This window comes from Lygodium microphyllum, chromosome 29 (assembly GCF_053477565.2).
Source record: "Lygodium microphyllum isolate KBCC chromosome 29, Lygodium_microphyllum_v1.1.10, whole genome shotgun sequence".
Classification (NCBI taxonomy): Eukaryota; Viridiplantae; Streptophyta; class Polypodiopsida; order Schizaeales; family Lygodiaceae; genus Lygodium; species Lygodium microphyllum.
In genome coordinates this window covers 4430803-4450609 of record NC_141163.1, presented here as the reverse complement: position 1 = coordinate 4450609, position 19807 = coordinate 4430803, and the positions used below count along the sequence as shown (strand labels likewise).

At 37.9% G+C, this 19807-nt stretch overlaps 1 protein-coding gene across 2 annotated transcripts; it reads left to right on the top strand.

Moving 5' to 3' along the window:
• The first annotated feature begins 323 nt into the window (after nt 1–323).
• Nucleotides 324–17985, top strand: LOC148010328 (G-type lectin S-receptor-like serine/threonine-protein kinase At1g34300). 2 transcript variants are annotated; one of them, XM_087672236.1, is made up of 3 exons: nt 324–437; nt 541–2485; nt 16753–17985. In XM_087672236.1, exons 2-3 carry the CDS (start codon nt 681–683, stop codon nt 17684–17686), a joined length of 2739 nt encoding a protein of 912 aa, XP_087528362.1. In that variant the 5' UTR covers nt 324–437; nt 541–680; the 3' UTR covers nt 17687–17985. The 2 variants fall into 2 exon arrangements, with proteins under 2 accessions (XP_087528362.1, XP_087528363.1); XM_087672237.1 differs by having other exon boundaries at nt 16816–17984.
• The last annotated feature ends 1822 nt before the right edge of the window (nt 17986–19807 follow it).

Sequence of the window (19807 nt, the reverse complement as noted above, 5' to 3'; positions counted from 1 at the left end):
TGGAAAACATTCCATGTCTGCCATGTAGGCTCGGATTCAGGCTTGGGAGATCCTTCAATTATAAAGTAGTATAGATAGATATAGATTGCTACAAAGCTATGAGAAAATCTACGCACAAAGCACCTAATATAATTTAACCACATTATCAACAAATACTTTCTATTTTCACATGTTCAATATGTAATCTACAACCACTTAAAGATATGAGAAAATCTATGCACAAAGCACCCAATATAATTTAACCACATTATCAATAAATACTTTCTATTTTCACATGTTCTATATGTATGTACAACCACTTTCTATTTTTCACATGCGAGTGTATTATATGTACAGTGTGAGACTGACCATGAGACTCGAGAGGGAGGTCTCTGCTTCCAGATGCTTTTGTTTCTGGCGGGGGGAGGGGGTGATGCGTGTGTACTATGGAATCGAAGGTGCACGTAAATCTTAAAGTGCATTGAAGAGAGAGAGAGAGGAGCAAGTATGCTGTATCCGTCTCTCTATAACAGATCTTTTTTTTCATTGTTTATTGTGCAGGCAATCTACATACTGCTGCGCAAATTGCCAAGTCGCCAACTACTCTTGCGTTGATTTGACCATGAAGCAGGGCTTAAACATCCATTAGTCTTGTTTAGTCCCTGCAACGCGGGTGAGGGAACGCTGGTCTAGAGAGACAGATGCTCCGGGTCTCTCTCTCGCTTATCTGTAGCCTGCATATCTGCTTTCTGGTGCTTTTGGGATTATCATGTGGAGAAGAGATTGGACAGGCTGCCAACATCATCCCCCTTGGCTCGAACCTCACCCCCACACTTACCACAGGCTGGGCTTCATCCAAAGGGACGTTCCTGCTGGCCTTCTACCCAGTAACAGTGGAGTCTAATTCCTCCCCCTCAACCTACTCTGTGGGGGTCCTGTATGGGCTTGTATCCAAGCAAACAGCGGCGTGGACAGCAGGGGGCGATCATGTGCAGGTGCAGGGCGCAGGTGCATCTTTTGAGCTCACATCAGACGGGAACCTTGTGCTCCTATCTCATGCACATGCTTCTTCTTCTGCGGCTCTGGTTTGGAGCAGCTCGACCGCGCATCGGAATGTGACAGGCGCTGAGATGAGAGAGGATGGGAATTTCGTCCTTTACGGCGAGAGCGGAGCCATCGTCTGGCAGAGCTTCGACAGCCCAACCCACACACTCGTCCCCAACCAGCCCTTGAAAGCGGGTCAGTCGCTGCAGAACGGCCCGTATGTAGCCACCATGGATGCGAATGGGAACTTCTCCATTGTTTGGAGGAATGGGAGCAGCAGCTCCATTTCCTATTGGTCGAGCCATACCTCCGAAAACTCTGCAGCTGGGTCTGCAGCTCCATATGCAGTATTGAAGACTGATGGCATTTTTTCTGTCATTGATGGACAAGGTGCAGATGTCAAGTCATGGGCCTCCAATGATTTCAACGATTCACCGGTTCCGAGTGTCAGACGATTAACCTTAGATGCGGATGGGAACCTTCGCATCTACAGCTGGTTTACAGGAGGCACAGATTGGAGCATCGGGTGGGTAGCCTTGGACCAGTGTGAGGTTTATGGTTATTGTGGCGACAGGGGCTTGTGCACTTACAACAGCGGCGGGCCTGGCTGTATCTGTGTGGAGCAAGCTGGCTATACATTTGTAGACCCAAGCAACCCAAGGAGGGGATGTAAGGCAAGCGTCCCAGGGGCAGCAGGAAGCAATTGCACTACCGGTATGGTGATGGTGCAGTTTGATCACACACTGCTCTTCAGCTTGGATGGCGTCATGCTTAACAATGGTGAGACAAACTGCAACACTACATGCCTTCAGAATCCTCCCTGTGTGGCAGCGACCTCCTATAATGATGGATCAAAGCTATGCTTCCTGAGCATTGGTGGCACGTCTTTCAGCGGCTATCAAGGGCCAAGCATTCCTAGCAATTCATTCTTTAAGTTCTGTGGTACCGTTCCTCCAACTTCCTCTGCAGCTGCCCCTCCTTCTTCAGCCTCTACCTCGTCTAAATTCACTATACTCCTTGTCATCATCGTCTCGGCTGTTGCAACCCTAGGAATTGTGCTGCTGGCTCAAGCAGGGCTGTGGTTCTGTTATTGCCGCAAGAATCCTATATTTGGACGTTGCTCTTCCGCGTATCCTCTCTTCGAGGATGCGTGTGGTGCACCCGTCCAATTCACATACAAGGAGCTGCGATCTGCCACGCAGAACTTCCGGGAGAAGCTCGGGGAAGGTGGGTTTGGGGCGGTGTATAAGGGCTCGCTGCCCACGAGGCCAACAACAACAGAGGTGGCTGTAAAACGGTTGAGAAGTGCAGAAGAGCAGTCAGGGGAGAAGCAGTTCCGGACGGGGGTTGCGATAATCGGCAGCACGCATCATGTGAATCTGGTGCGCCTCTGCGGATTCTGTGCAGAGTCCAAACACAGGCTGCTGGTGCACGAGTATATGCCCAATGGATCCTTAGACAGGTACTTACTATGCATCTCCTGCTCTTGCCACTGTCAAATTATTTCAGCTTCCTCTTTGTTTTCTTCCTGTCCCTCTCTTTTGCCTTGCTTTTCCCTTCAGATTCATGTTTGTTATCTTATTTGTATTTATTATTAGGCCACCTGATCAAGTAGGTGCGTCTATTAGTTCTCCCTCATAAATTTTTTCCCCAAGCGAATTAAATGAGCCTTTAATAATGGTCAAACTATATGTATATATATATGTATATCGTATTGAGCTAAAAAAAGACTTTAGGACATTTTGATATTTTTGTACTGTAGACCTAGTTACCAATGAAGGGCTCCAATAGAGTGATAAGAGCCCAAGTCGCCCTAGTGATAGTAGGGGCAAGAGGGATACATGTATTCCTTACTCCCTTTGCGGTTGCACCCTCGAGGTGGATCTGATTTTAAATAGGAAAACCGAAAAAAAACTAAAATCCTATCCGCTTTGCACTTAAAGTTGGCAAAAGCTAATTTGCATGAACCAATCATATTTCAAGGAGTGCTTTCCCCCTAACTAGCATCGAGCTAGCACCTTGTTTTAAGGGGGTACTAGCAGGGGAAGGCTAGGGTGAGGATAACCTTGTTGCCCTTGGCTTGAAGCATGTGATCATTGGGCTGGTGGGGGGGAGTAGTGCTCTCATCCCTTCACTAACTCTAGGTGCGACTGGGCTCTAATGAGGGCCCAAGTCAAGGATGCGTTGTTTTAAGATTTACAAAATCCAAAATATATAAAAACATATATGGTTGAATTGTTATCTCACATTAAGCTTATATATATTATGAAAAAATTTGAATCTTAATTTAACTGGTTAAAGAAGTTGTATTTTTTTTTTTAGAACTATCACTAAATTGGGACAAGGTGTATTCTACACACCATCTAGACAAGCTAATCTTATATTTTTATATTTCACTCTTATCACAAAAAAGTTGATTAGCCTCATGGGGCTAACATTGGCATACGTTATGTAGGTTGAAGGGATTGCAAAAAGGCGTATAATATTATATTGGGTGGTATAAAAATGTTAGCCAAAATTTTCTTTGTGTGGGCAAATTTTTACATACTTTGGGTTTTACACATCAACATATGGTTGCATATGGAAAAGTTGTATAGGTATATATGAAACATGCTTGAGATTGATTATGCATAAAATGACTTCTATTACATATTTGCTAGTGTATACTTACTAAAGTGGTAAATTCCCTTCCTCCCTAGGTCTAGTCTATCTTAGCTACTTTACAAAGTGATGGAGAAGGGTACATTGTTTGCACGGGTAGCTATTTAGAAAAAGTATAGGTTTATTGTTTCACATTTTTACAAAATCTATCCTTTTGGTGTCTAAAGGTGTTGCATCCATGTTTGCACCCACTTTCAAACATGCATCCTCATAGGGTTCATGAAGGGGCTTTAGCAACATTTACATATACGTATCTCATTATGACGGCAAATCCACAAATGTATCACTCAAACATTGTTTACGCACGCACACACGTGTGTGTGCATGCATATACATGGAGTTCAAGGTTGAACCCTATCAAATAGCTCTGCTACAAATAGTTGTCGAGTCTACACCATCAATCTACATTGCATGTTAGCTTTCATTTTCTCTTGATGATGTTTACATGGAGTTCAACTCCTATGCTATATTAGCTCCAAGGATGCCATGGTTGAAGGCAATGTCTTCGGTCTCTATCTTTGCCAATAATACCTACTCCTTAGCTAAGGCCTTCATGATAGTGTTGTAGATGAGGCGGGAAGGTGTGCTCTTTCGAGAGACCTCACTTTGCTAGCACTAGCTCTACAAGACATGCATTATCACTAGTAGTAGTCATGTGTCTCCTCCTCCTTCTACATCCCATTTGCATACTTCATACTCTCTACAAATCTTGGTGGAGATACAAGGATGTCTCCTCTCAACCCCCTTAGTCCGTGATTACCTACACAAGATAAACAAATGTACATGCAGCCACAACTTAATTCTATGGAAATAAATGATGATTGCCATTTCTATATTACACAAGATGAATGTAACAAATCCTATCCTCTTGGAGTTCTTGAAGCACCAACAACGGTGCTATACTTCATCAATAAACCTAAGGGTATGATCCTTGTTAGTAGACACTTGTACCATGCATAGTCATCTCCCACCTATGAGCCTCTATCTGAGTTAGTGGAGGACATTAGAAGCTTTGACATTTTACTTGTTTGCCATTTCATGTGTCTTAAAGGAGGTAGCACCCTTGCATTTCAATTTTAGATTGCTTTGTTGTATGCTCACATTAGTAGCTTGTTATTTTATGTTGTGCATCTTGTTTTTATGCACCATAGGTCGTGCATTCATTATGGAGATTGATAATATAATTTTTGGTTATTTTATGATGGTGACTAGGACAAATGTTGGTACTTATAGTTGGTCAATTAGATTTGGGGTGGCTTATCCATTTAAAGAAGCCCAATCCTCCTTTTCATTTAGCTTTTGTAGGTTCAACACAATATGCCATCTTGTGTATTCTTCATCATTAGCATGATGTGGTGTCCTCATTGATGCTTTGGATTGCTTGCAAGAACCAATCGATCCCTATTTGTATTTAGTATTCCATTTTTATTCTCTGAGTTTATATGAGTCATCTTTTCCCTTATCTCTTTGTATTTGTGTTTTTTTTTTTTCGTTATGCACTCTCACATGGTATCATCGCCAAAAGAGAGGACTTGGATATTCTACAGAGAGAAGACCACACTTGATTTGCTATTTAGCATGAATTTATTGCAGAGACTAGCCACTCAAGAGAGAGTGACAACTATCCATTGTTAGCAACCATATCTTACTACCTTGACTCCATTAGATGCATAATTGTTTGCACTACTTTGGGTTTCTTTGACGTGTGTAAAACATCTATACCTTGTTTTGCAATAGCATGGTTGATTTTTTTCTCCATTTGGATAGCTTAGCATCAAAATGCAATAGTTTTCTTATGTGTTTTGCAAATATTTTTAAGAAAGATGAAATTTTGGTTCAATAAGTTCGATAAGGAAGATAGATTTTTGGTTCTATAGTTTTCTTGTGTGTTTTGCGGATATTTTGAAGGAAGATGGCTTTTTGGTTCGATAGGTTTGATAACATCGATAAGAGTATCGACTAATCTTTTGAAGATGTTGTAACATTTTCATCAATTAAAATGTCACAGTGGTCAATATTGTGAAGATTATCATGAAGAAGACCAAAGATTAGACCATCAATTATCTAGAGATTACCACTCTGATACGTTTAGAAGAACAGATCAACCTTGTTTAGCATTAGCTTCTCTATATGTTTCTAATAGGGCTCCTATTGAAAGACCTTGCATGGCCATTTTGATACCATTAGTATATGTATCTATTCTTCGGATGTTGCGTGAGAAGGATTTCATAGACATCACTGACTACTCCCTTTGGTCTTGCAAAGTGGATGCCTTTGATCTATTGACTTTTGTTACTACCTTGGTATCCCATCAAGTGGTAGAGGATCCTTGCATTACTTCTACTATCGACTAGGTGGCTTTTGTTACTACCTTGATATTCTATCTAGTGGTGGAGAATCCTTGTATTACATCTACTATTGACTAGATGACTCTTTGGGATCGGCTTAACTCTCAAGTTTGAAGAGTTCTCTTAATGAACCTTGAGAAATGAGTGCTTGTTTCTATTCAAAGAATTTAAATTACAATAGAGGTTTGCATAGAGGTGTCTTATCTCCATCAAATCAAGACATTTGTCCATGGTATTACCATAGACTCCAAAGAAGAAACTCTAAATGTTATTGGTTGATGGCTCTCCTTCTATGAAGGATCATATAAGAAGATTGAGGATTTATGGGATGATCTTGCATCCCTCAATAGAATGGTATCATTCAAAGATATAGCACTGATTCTTATTACACATATCCCATCTTTGAAGTATAATATCTTCTACTTAGTTTTTTCAGTCCCAAAGTTTGGGATACTAAACGAAATAGTAGTTAATGCTTTAATATGCCATTAAATACCAATCTATCCAATACTACTAATAAAATCCAATGTGAGGACATACACATGCACTGGTGCATAAATCGGATGTTGGATACATACGTAGCGAGCGTCGGAAGGTCCCCAAGAACAAAATAACTCATATAACAAGAATGAAGATTTGCAAGTCATGAAGAAAAGAGACAAATTGGACACAATCTCTCCCCATGCCTTGTATGAGCGTTTTATAAGGCATGTATTCATAAATTTATTTATCTCAAAGCTGAAAAATAGCTCAATTTTACAATTAGTATGCTTTGGCTTTTGTGTTTCCTTTTGTTCAAATAAAGAATAAAGCGGTTGGATATCCCAAAAGTTGGGCTGTGCCTAAATGCAATGTTCGATAACCATACGTCCATGCGTATATAAAATAATAAATATTTATCAAGCGATTTAATAAATAAATGCGTCTAAATAAATATTAGCGTCACGTAATCGTTAGCTTTTAAATAAATAAATAGGTTAGAACTATGTCATAACCTTAATTTAATACAAGTGTACTCTAAACTCAAATGTTCATTAATTTAAATATGTATTTTGCGAAATCACCCGCCATGGAATCACCCACGTTCACATTAAATTAACATGATACCCGAAAAGGACAGGCGTCCCCGTCAACTTCTCGCACAAGGAATCCACCTTGTGTACCAGCCTCGGAAAATAAATATAGTTTTATGAATCCACAGTGGAATAAAAAAAACTCACAGAATCCATCCTGGTCTCATGGAATCCACTGTGAAATATGTCTCCTGGCATCATACCCCGGAGTGGGATATAAATTGTCCTTAATTGCTATTAGCTTAATGTGGAGTGAGTAGTGAGGAGTTAGCACGTAGGTTGCGGGCGTGCATTCATTGGGCTTCTTCAACAGGATGATTTTTAAACTTAACCAAATATCTAGAATATCTACGGCTTGTTTTAGTGGTCATAAAGTCAGTATCGAGAATAATTTCAGGTTCAAGGATTTCGGTTTCTTTTTTTAACAAAGGAGGGTTTTTATAGAGAGGGTGAATATGTAATTGGCCTCTAAAAGATCGTAACAAACTAATATGAAAAGTATTATGAATTTTTTAATGTGGGGGTAGTTCTAATTTGAATGCATTGTCATTGATCTTGTGAATGATTTTGAAAGGTTTATAAAATCTAGGGACTAACTTAAAAATAGGGTGTCTCTCAAGACTTTGCAATCTTTGCTTTTCAATGCGTAATCAAAAATATATTCAACATTGAAACTCATGGCTTTGTTTATCTTGTTAGCTTGTTTTGTGTATGATTGTTGGGCTTTCGCAATCATGTGTCTGACTTCAGCAAAAATAGTAGCATGCATATCGGTAATATCAATAGCTTTAACTTTGTTTGACAATGATGTAACATGTGTAGGTAATCTATGTCCATAAATGATTTGAAAAGATGTTTTATGTGTAGCTGTAGGTGATGTATTATTGTATGCAAATTGAAGTAAATGTAAGTGTGTATTCTATGTTTGTGGTTTTGAAATTGTGTATGTACGTAAAAGATCTGAAGTTGAAGTGCTAGTAGCTTTTATTTGTTCATTTGTTTTAGAATGAAATATCGATGAGAAATTAATCTTAGTATCTAAATTAGTAAACAAAGTAGTCCAAAAATTATTACAGAATCTAGAATCACAATCTAAAATAATAACTTTTGGCAAACCATGGTTAGTGAAAATAGTCTTTAAAAACAATTGTACAGCTTGAGATGCAGTTAACATTTTTTTGCATGAAAGAAAATATGCTTGTTTACTAAATCAACCTATAATAGTCCAAATCATATCATGATTAGCTTGAATGTTAGGCAAGCTAGTTATAAAATCCATTGAAATATGTTATTATAGTCGTTCAAGAATTGGTAAAGGCATTAATAGATCATATTGCTTACCATGGTGTCACTTGACTCTTTGACAAATTAAGCACTCAAATACAAAGTTAAAAACATCAGATTTTATATATGGCAAATAAAATATTCAACCAATGTACGTAAAGTAAAAATAATATCTCTATGGTCTTGATATAGAGAACAATGAATTTCGTGCAACATAAATGATCTAAATGGAACAATTATACACAATTTTTTATCATAAAATATAAATCCATCAGAATAAGATAATGAATCAACTGAAATCCGGTTATTAGCAACTAATTTATTTCAATGAGCTTATAAACTAAATAGTACATTAGTAGTAAAATAATATTGAAATTATAAAAGAAATTATGTATGTCTAAGATGTATTTGATTTTCCTTAGCTTTAATTTCACTCACCCATTTTAAGTATGATTTGCTATACTTTCTTAGTGCACGTTTAGTCTGTGTGTGACTAAGCAATGAAAAATTATCAAAGGTATACGTATCATGTAATGTAATTTGTGTTCTGTTAGAATGAAATTTTTCATTGAATGTGTGAAATAATCTATATCAGGATTATATTTGTGACACTAAGGTATTTTTAAAATAATATTTAAATTATGAAAGAAATTATGTATGTCTAAGATGTATTTGATTTTTCTTAGCTTTAATTTCATTCATCCATTCTAAGTATGATTTGTTATATTTTTTTAATGTACGTTTTGCATGTGTGTGACTAAGTAATGAAAAATTATCAAAGGTATACGTACAATGTAATGTAATTTGTGTTCTGTTAGAATGATTTTTTTCATTGAATGTGTGGAATAATCTATATCGGAATTATATTTGTGATACCAAGATATTCCTAAAATAATGTCACTAGCTTGCAAAGGCACAATCAAGAAATTTCTGTGCTCAACATAATTACCTATTTTAATTTCTAAATCATGAACTTTTTGTATACCATTATATCTAGTGTCTAAGAATACATATTTTATGCGATAATGAGTTGGAACAATATACAAATTTAATTTTTTTATCAATTTTATAGAAATAAAATCATGTGCGCTTTCATCATTATGTAAAATAATCTTTTCGCGATTATGTATAATATATTTAATTATTAATAATGAATGAGGATTTGGCATACCTGATAAATTACCTGAAGTAATACTGATATCATCTTTCGTGAAATCTGGTATTTTTTCATGGTACTCGTCTTCAGTCACTTCTAAGTAGTTGACGTGAACAATTGGTTTTTTGGATTGACAATTTACCGCTAGGTGTTCAGGTTGGTGGCACTTGTAGCAAACTACAAACTTGGCTTTGAAAACATTATTGGTAATGGCAGGAAGTCTAGGTATGTTGGGATTTGGCTGGAAAGATGACTTAGGATTTGAATTTGTGTTTGATAGTAAAGTAGGGGGTCGTGTCGAGGATTTACGAAAAGTGAGATTTGACTAGAAAGATGGCTTAGGATTTGAATTTGTGTTTGATGGCAAAGTAGGGGGTCGCGTCTATGATTTATGAAAAGAAAACAGAACAAAGCGATTTTCATTGAATCTTTGAAAGTTAGAATTGAATTGCTCTGTACTGAAGTTATCATTAGTTGAAAATTGTTGTGGTCGCTTCTGTCGTTCACGAATTTTGTCTTTAGTATCATGGGCTAAAGGAATCGCATCCTCCAGAGTCGTTGGTTTGAACATGTTCACCTCTGCATGGAAGTGACCAACAAACCAAACATATACTTGCGATTGTGGATTGTCTCAAGTACATCTTCAAGCATTCGAAGTTGCAATAAGGCATTTCAGAAATGCTCAGTGTATTGTGAAATAGGCTCATGATCTCTTTGTTGCAGGAGATCCCACTATTTGATTGCATTTTTATAGAATTGAGGTGAAAGAAAATTCTACAAAAATTTCTTTTGAAAAGCCTCCCAAATAGTAGGATAATCAATACTCTTGCGGATAACAGTCCACCATAATGATGCTCTGTCCACTAAATGGTTAGTGACACATTTGAGTTTGTCTTTTTTGGCATACTATTCTTTATGGAAGTAATCATTAAACTGACTGATAAAAGCGAGAATAGTTTTTCCGTCATGTTGTCCATTAAAAGTACGGAATTTGAATTTTTTTTTACTTATCTTGGCTTCTTTCTTGATAGATTGTGCTTCGAGTGTCGTATCGATTGTATGTTGTATAACATCTTTGGATTGAGGTCCATCTTGATCAATAGTGGATCGTTGAAGAGTAGCCAGTTGAGCTTGCAAAGTTTGACGTGCTCTTCGTTCCTCTTGAAGTTGCATCATAATTAGATTCAATTTTTGCTTCATCGTTGATTATTGTAAATCACCTTCGGCTATAAAATCTTTCATGATTTGATTAGATATCCTGCAAAATCTCAAACAACCTCACACACTAGAAATCTTGTTAGAGAGATGAGCGTAGCTCAAGTTTGGGTTTAAAAGGCTTGCTTTAAAAAAAAGAGGCTTTTTGTAACTTCTTTGCCGTTATGATAATTGATGTCGATATTTTTCCAAACAAAAAATAGACTGTGCGTGTCAGTTTGCTTGCTGGAAGTTGTCTCTGTCAGGGTGCAGGTATGAATAGAGACTTACTGAAGTTGTAGAGCAGGTTCGGAGTTGGTTCAATGTGAATAGTTGCTATGGAAAAATTTGAGTTGGAAAATTTATAAGCTTTAGAAAGCTTAGAACCTTTTAAAAAGCTTGACTTTCTGAAGATTAACTTGACAAGACGACGGCACGTTCTGCTTGACGTCAACGCCGTTCAATGCATACTGCCGTCGTTCACGATGGAATTTTGAGCTTAAGCTTTTTTAATAAAGCTTATTGAGCTTTATAATCAAACTAATTGAAAGTTGCTTATCTGTTTCTGAGAAAACAAACGTCTTTATGAAGGAGCTTTTCGAGTGGTCCTCCGTCGAGAGAGAGTGGTCCTTCGTGATCTAGCAGCACAGTAGGGGGTTCTTAACCGGCAGGAACACATTAGTATTGACGATTCTACCTGTAGAGCCCGTTTGTTCCAAGAGCTTCGTCTTCGGGCGATAAAGGAATCGATTAGAAGCCCTTGATCGCGGCTTTGCTCTGATGCCACTAGTGCGCAAATCAGATGTGCTGGGTGCGTATGTAGTGAGTGTCGGAAGGTTCCCAAGATCAAAAGAACTCTACTAAAGCTCATAAAAAGAGAAGGAAGATTTACATAACATGAAGAAAAGACAAATTGGATACAATCTTTCCATATGCCTTGTGTGAGCGCTTCACAAGGCATGTATTTATAAATTTATTCATCTCAAAACTCAAAAATAGCCCAATTTTACAATTAGCATGCTTTGGCTTTTGTGTTTGCTTTTGTCCAAATAAAGAATAAAGCGGTTAGGCACCCCAAATGTTGAACTATGCCCAAATACAATGTTCGATAATGAAATATTAAACGGTGCGTCCATGAATATACAAAATGATAAATATTTGTCAAGTGTTTTAATAAATAAACATGCTTAAATAAATATTAGCGCCATACCTTTAATGATAAGGCGAGTGCCCATAAAAGAAGATAAAAATTTTCTACGTAATTTGAATACACGCTATCGCTTAGTGCTTTCCAACGTCACCGTTGCTTGCTCTACACATCAATTGAAGCATTCACAATTGTTAGAAAATAATAAAATTAAACCGGCAAAAGTGAATACGTAGCAACCTTCAGCTACAAAATAAATAAATAGGTCGGAACTTTGTCATAATCTTAATTTAATATGCGTGCACTCTAAACTCATAAACGTTCATTAATTTAAGTATGTATTTTATGGAATCACCCATGTGTACACTAAATTAACATGACATCCAAAAAGGACAAGCGCCCCCGTCAACTTCTCGCACGAGGAATCCACCTTGTGTATGAGCCCTAGCAAATAAATATAGTTTTACGGAATCCACCGTGGAATAAAAAAACTCACGGAATCCATCGTGGTCTCACGGAATCAACAGTGGAATATGCCTCTTGGTATCACACACACACACACACACACACAAAATTAATGAATTAGTCGAGGATATGTTCGCAAAGGGAGTCATCAAATCATCCATAAGTCCATGGGCGGCAAATCTAGATTTTCTTAAGGACAATGGCCAATATATATTCTATGTGGATCATAGACCATTAAACAAAGTTACAATATGTGAACAAAGTTACAATAATGAATATTTATCCTCTTTGAAGTTTATATGATTTTTTAAGAATTGGACAAGCCAAGATAGTTCACATTAATCGATTTGGCATACAGATATCGGCAAATCCCACGTATTCCAAAGGATTGTTTGCTTCAATTTAAGGTTATGCCCTTAAGCTTTGTAAATCCAATATACACATTTTAACAAATGGGCAATAATTTTTCCAAGATCTAATTGTAAGTAAATACTTAGTGATTTATTTAGCTAACATCTTTATGAACAGGCTGTAAAAGTACAACTTTAAAATACAATTGAAGAAGTGCAGATAGAATTCAAGGTTCTTGCATTTTTAGAATATAATTCAAGAATGGTGCAACAAGTCTCAATATTTTAGAATACATTATTTCATCTAGTGAAATTGAAGTGGATGCTATAAAATTTTGGGAATAAAAAACTATGCATAATCAATTATAGTCAAACACCTATAAAGATTCCTTGGGTTAATGGCCAACTCTTTTATGTTCATTCCAAAATGTAATAATACTTAGATACCCATTGAGAAGATTAATTATAAAGGAGAAAAATACCAATGGAGGAATGAATGTGAGTTGGTCTTTGAGCAGTTGGAAAATTTGACTAGCCATTGGCCGATTATCATTTTACAATATGTAATGTTTATAAAGTCATTCCCATTGAGAATGGCTAAGAACTATTTCACTATAATAAAAAGAGGATAAAGCTGAAAGCCCATGTGGCATGTGCTTTATTAGTATGTGACTAAATAAAGTTGAAGCAAACTACTCTAGAATGAAAAAAAAAAGATAATTGTGTGTGTATTTGCAAAGTTACATTCTTATTTACATGGTCCAGATCTCATAGTAGAGATTTATTAACATCCATTAGCAACATTGATTCATAAGCATCATCCACTTGGAAGATTATTGAGATGGGCATTGGAAAGATCATAACTTCAAAATAAAACATTGTACATATAGTAGCTGATGCATTAAGTCGAAGTATAGTGGATATTCAAGATACTCAACTTCAAATAATGATGTATATAGAGCTACCATATTCAATAGAGCAAATGGTTATGGCATAAATAACACATTTACCTATTGTACAAATCCTTAGAAAGTCGTTATCTCACATGTACATTTAGATTAATAAGATTATGGCTCAAAGCAAACTTTCATATTTCGTGAACTAATGGTTTACATATTGGAGAAATTGTGATAAATGTACATTGACTCTCATCAGAGTCATGCGTTGTTTGGATATCCTAGAATAAGGAAAATTTTACAAATGTTGGAATTAAGTTACTATTGGCCAAGGATGAGACATATAATCATGTTATTTGAAATCTTGTGTACAATATCAAGGACGTAAATCATCATCACGCAAATCACATGGGTAGTTTCAATCAATTGGGATACAACATCCATTTCAGGCAATAGTATGGAATTTCATAGCTTCCTTTCTAGAAATAAGCAATGGAAACAAGTATATTGTGGTTTAGTAGAATATTTCACCATGTGGGCTTAGGAAAAATCTTATTAGAACATGGCAAACAATTTACATTAGATTTGATGTAGTTAATGAGGCAAGCAACGAGAGTTTGACAAATGGATTGATTGAGAGACTAAACAAGACAATCAAAAACATTATAGCAAGATATGTAGATCCAATACATCAAGAATGGGATTGATACTGTATTTGTTACACGCATACAGGATAACAATGTAGTAAATAAGCCAAGCAACGAGAGTTTGACAAATGGATTGATTGAGAGACTATACAAGACAATGTAGTAAATAAGCCAAGCAATGAGAGTTTGACAAATGGATTGATTGTTACACGCATACAGGATAACAATGTAGTAAATAAGCCAAGCAACGAGAGTTTGACAAATGGATTGATTGTTACACGCATATAGGATAACAATGTAGTAAATAAGCCGAGCAACGAGAGTTTGACAAATGGATTGATTGAGAGACTAAACAAGACAATAAAAAACATAATAGCAAGATATGTAGATCCAATACATCAAGAATGGGATTGATACTGTATTTGTTACACGCATACAGGATAACAATGTAGTAAATAAGCCAAGCAACGAGAGTTTGACAAATGGATTGATTGAGAGACTATACAAGACAATCTAAAACATAATAGCAAGATATATAGATCCAATACATCAAGAATGGGATTGATATTGTATTTCTTACACACATATAAGATAACAATGTAAGTATCCATATAGATAAGTCCCTTTTTAGTACTCTATGGAAGTGACCCAAAGCTCCACATCATAGATCTGACTATCACTAACATCCAACCAAAGAAATAAGATGCCATGAATTGGTATCTACATCTTAAATGAAACCAACCCACAATCTTATCATGAATACAAAGAAATTTGTAGTTAATGATAAATCCGTTGATGGCAATACAAAAATGTGTATTGTTTTGTGATAGGCCATGGTGTCATCCAATTATACCCTTGATTTTCCAATAGTGGCCTCAGTTTGGTTTCTCATCTACATACATCCAAATATTCTTTGCAATCTTCATTCTCTAGTCCCTCTTGTGCTTTTTCATGCCAACCATCAAGAAGTCCTCCTACTTGTGCATAAGGTTCTTTTGCAAGATAGCTTCATTAACAAAAGAGGAAATAGTGCTTGTCATACCTTGTGTATCTTCTTTCTTTCTTATTTTAATTTTTGTTTGTACCTTATCTTGCACCCTTGTTATCATATACTTGACTTTTTAATATTCTTATTAGTTGTAGTCACCTCCATAGCCAACTTCTCCTCTAGTTGAGTAAAGCATGTGTATATCTTGGAAAGTGATGTTTGCAAGCCCTTTTTTTTTGCTTCCAAGTGGTAAACTTGTTGACATAATCATTTCTCTCACAAATTTGGCTCTCAAGTTGGCTTGGGTGGTGCTGTAAAGATGGTTGAGAAAGTTACTGGGTAGATCTCATTCTTAAGGCGAGAACTCAAGTCTAAACCTCTCCCCTTGTTGCCATCCTTGTATCATTGGGAGAGGTGATAAGATTGAAAAAACTCTCCAAAGACACCTGCACATATGAAGAAATTCTCATTTGAGAGATAGAGAAAGGGTGCCAAGCAACAACTTGCTAATTGTGCACCAAACTTTGATGTGCACTAAAGACATGCTACAAGACGGAAGAAAGACAAGGCGGAAGAAGGCATTCTCTCTTGGAGTGAACTTCTAGAGTAGAAGCACCCACACACACACACACATACACACACACACACACACACACACACGGAGGCTATGTTGAGTGGATTGTTGGAAACTAGTTATGTCAAGCCTTTGAATTGTGCTATGGTTGAGAATATGGATTGTGTTGTGATTGAGGGAAAATGGGACTTTGTTGAGAGAGAGAGAGAGAGAGAGAGAGAGAGAGATCCCTCCCCCTTGAATCCCCTATAAAAAAGTCTTCAGCTCCCTCCTCCATGTGAGAAAGAGAGCTGAGTCCCCCCTTGCAAAACTAACTCCAAAACTGTGAACCATGATCCTTCCCTCACCTTGAACTTGGAAATGTGATACTTTGTCTCCTTTAAAATACATAATGAAACCCCCCTCCCCGCCCCGCTGCACAAAAGAAAGACTATTATATCCTCTTCATGAATGTGTGTGTGTGTGTGAGAGAGAGAGAGAGAGAGAGGGAGAGAGAGAGAGAGTGTGTGTGTGTGTACATGCAAGCTTAGGTGATAAAATGGGTATAGCTCAGTTAGTCAAGTTGAAGGTATGGTAATCGGAAGGTCTTTAAGTACAAATTTTACATTTTGCATGGTGATTTATTATAGGCACAGAAAAAGATTGATTTGAACCTGAATCAGTGGTTAATGAAATAAGTGGCTTGCTACTACGGTAATCAATTGTGGTTAATGAAATAAGTGGCTTACCACTAGGGTAACCAATTGATTATGAGAAAAGAAAGCGAGCTTAGGTGCTATACACCAAAACTTAGGGAGAAAGAAATGGTGAAAGGGGAGATAGATAGAGATGACTGGTTACTTAAATTAAATAAAAGAGCCCAATGGAGTTGCCTCTTAGTCTATCTATTCACATTGCTGAGGCCGTTAACTTGCATTTGTGGGATGTGGTACTGCATTCACACCAGGACCATTGCACGTTGTGAAGTTTGGACAGATAGTAAGCTGCTAACTTTTCCTCCCGGGGGCAGGTATCTATTTGATGATGGCGGCGGCAGTCGACGCAACCTCGACTGGCCGACTCGCTTCAACATCTTAGTTGGAACAGCGCGCGGCATCAGGTATCTACACCAAGGATGCAGGGACTGCATCATCCACTGCGACATTAAGCCCGAGAACATCCTGCTGGACGAGAATTTCTGCGCAAAAGTCTCAGATTTTGGCTTGGCTAAGCTCGCAAATGCAAGAGACCGAGCCCACAACAATCATCATGTGAGCATGCTCGTGGGGGGGACCAGGGGCTACCTCGCACCAGAATGGAGGTCCAATCTACCCATCACTGTGAAATCGGATGTCTATAGCTTTGGTATGGTGGTGCTAGAGACTGTCAGTGGGAGGAAGAGCTTCGATTTCAGCTCCTCGAGTATTGATTCGCCGGCCAGGCAAGGGCAAAGCTTCTCCGAGTGGGCTTTCCAGCGGTGTTTTGAGGGGAAGCAACTGCAGAGTGTGGTGGATGCTAGGCTGCTGCAGAGTACAGAACAGCAGCTGGACATGGCGGAGGTGGACAGGGCCTTGAAGGTTGCCTTCTGCTGCATGCAAGTGCAGCCATCATCACGGCCTTCGATGAGTAGGGTGATCCAAATGCTGCAGGGGACACTGCCTGTCGGCACCCCCACCTCCCACATGCCTCAGTTGTTGGGAGGCTTCTATACTAATGAGGAGAATCTTAGAGATTCTTTAGAGCAAGAGCAGCTGACTGCATCCTCCTCCTTAAGGACTACATCATTGGGTGTGGGAGATATTGCCCAAAATCTATCGCGCAGCCTGCTAACCAAAGAGACATCTCAAACAACCTCATCGTCGTCACCACCGAGTCTATCATTGCCATTCTATGCCTCTTAAGAGTAACAGAGTCGCCTTCTTCTGTGCTGTCTATTATTTAACCTGCCTAGACTGTGCACATTACTCTTGCATGTTTTGTGGCCATGTGTACTAACAATTCACTGATTCCATTGTAGCATAATATCCTGAACATTCCAAAACTGTGTAAGGCCATCCATGTATTTGTAGCTCTCTTTCCATGTATATGTGATAGCCGTTTTGCTGGATCTTAGACATGCTGAAATAGGCCGGCACATGAAGCTCAAAAACGCTAAATGGCATATGCACCTTTTTAATGATTTATCACCCAATGCCCACCTTAGAGTGTTTGAATGAGAGAGAGAGAGAGAGAGAGAAAGCGCTTTTCAACTTGGTTTGACCTTGGAGCTCTCCCGGAACAAATGAATTGTTATTTCCTCTCTCTTGCACAATGAAAATAGGGGAGAGAGAGGGAGCATTTTGGATAGTTAACCCCTTACTTGCAATTTATATGCTAGCAACTTTCACGATAAACGTTCAATAGGTTCGAAAGTGTGGCTTTCCAAGACATCCTAATCCTCCACTTCCATATAGCCATCTTAGCAAGTGGAAAGTGCTTTTCCCAAGTGGGTCACATTTGTAGAAACACATCCTAATCCTCCTCTTACATGTAACCATCTTAACGAGTGGAAAGTGCTTTTTCCAAGTGGGCCACATTTGTAGAAACACTCTAAGCAAGGGCCCCTTCTAGTCTTTATGTTTTTTGAAGTACTGCAACCTTTTCCCATTAAACGAATGCATTCTTTGTAGGGTGCAATAAACTCACAACCATTCTCGTGGTCTAAATCTCTTTGAGCCTTTAATAGACTCCAATAATGTAGTCCTCTTAGTTGTTGAGCCCAACTTGCTACTTTGTCCATGATCCATTCTATCTCTAAAGGAATCCATCTTAGAATCCCATATATCCATCTACCTCCTATGCCATTTAATAGTGATACATTTGGAGGTCTTTAGATCTTCCATAATTAATGCACCATGCATGTTATATGCATGTAATGAAATAGAGGCCTTGAACACTAGGGAGGGGTTCCCCTTCCTATCTTTACACTCAACACCAATCATTATCCTTGAGGGTTGAGGACTAGGTTTGATCCACCTTAGAGTGTTTCAATGTGAGAGAGAGAGAGAGAGAGAGAGAGGATTGGCCGCTTGTATTCCTTGTGTGGTTATTATGTCCCATGTGTTAATCTCTTATCCAATTGAAGGGGCATGAATCCAATTATGATCAACATCTCAATAATGAACACATTCTTTAATCTTCCTCTAAGATGATTGTATGTATATATGGGCTTTTTGAAAAATTTTTGGCATGAGAAACATTTATCAAGTGAACAAAGAGGTAGAGGGAAAGGAGGGGAGAAAGAGAACCTAACCTACACTCATGCAAATAGAATAACATTTAGTGTCTCGTAGCATTGAACCTTTAGACCTTCCCCAAAAGCTCCCCTCCACCCGGTGCCTAAAATCTAGCCCCTTAAGGTGAAGCCTCTCCTTGCTAGAACCCTTGCTGCAAAAAAGATTACAACATCCCCTCCTATGAGAGACCTCTCTTGATAAAACCCCAATTCCTTGCAACCTTTCATGTATAGACCAAACACACCATCAAGTGAGTACAAGCCTCTCGCTAGCAAAAAAACCCAATTACACTCGATGCTCCATCTATAGAATGGTTAATAAACTAGTGAAGATAATAGAGATTATAGTGATAGAATACTTTCATTGACTTGACATAATGTTTGGAACACTTGTAAGAGTTTATGAAATGATTGATATAGATATTGCAAATGACAATGTAGTCAATGTCATGTCACATTGCTCTACAACCTAGCAAGAGATCATGAACAAAACTACTTGAGAGCATTTTGATACAAGAGGAATTCTTCAAGACTTTGATAGAGAAGGAGACAAGGACTCTTTGTCTCATTCACCTTATGCACCTTTAATAAAGATCATGAACAAGTTTGAGATAAGAGAGCTCAAAGAGAAAGCTAACTCAAAAATTCCCTTCTTGAAAGAGAGGTATAAACATAGAGTAGAGATCACCTATGCATGCATCCATCTTATTACCAATACTAAGTAATGCGAGCCTATGCATGCATCCAT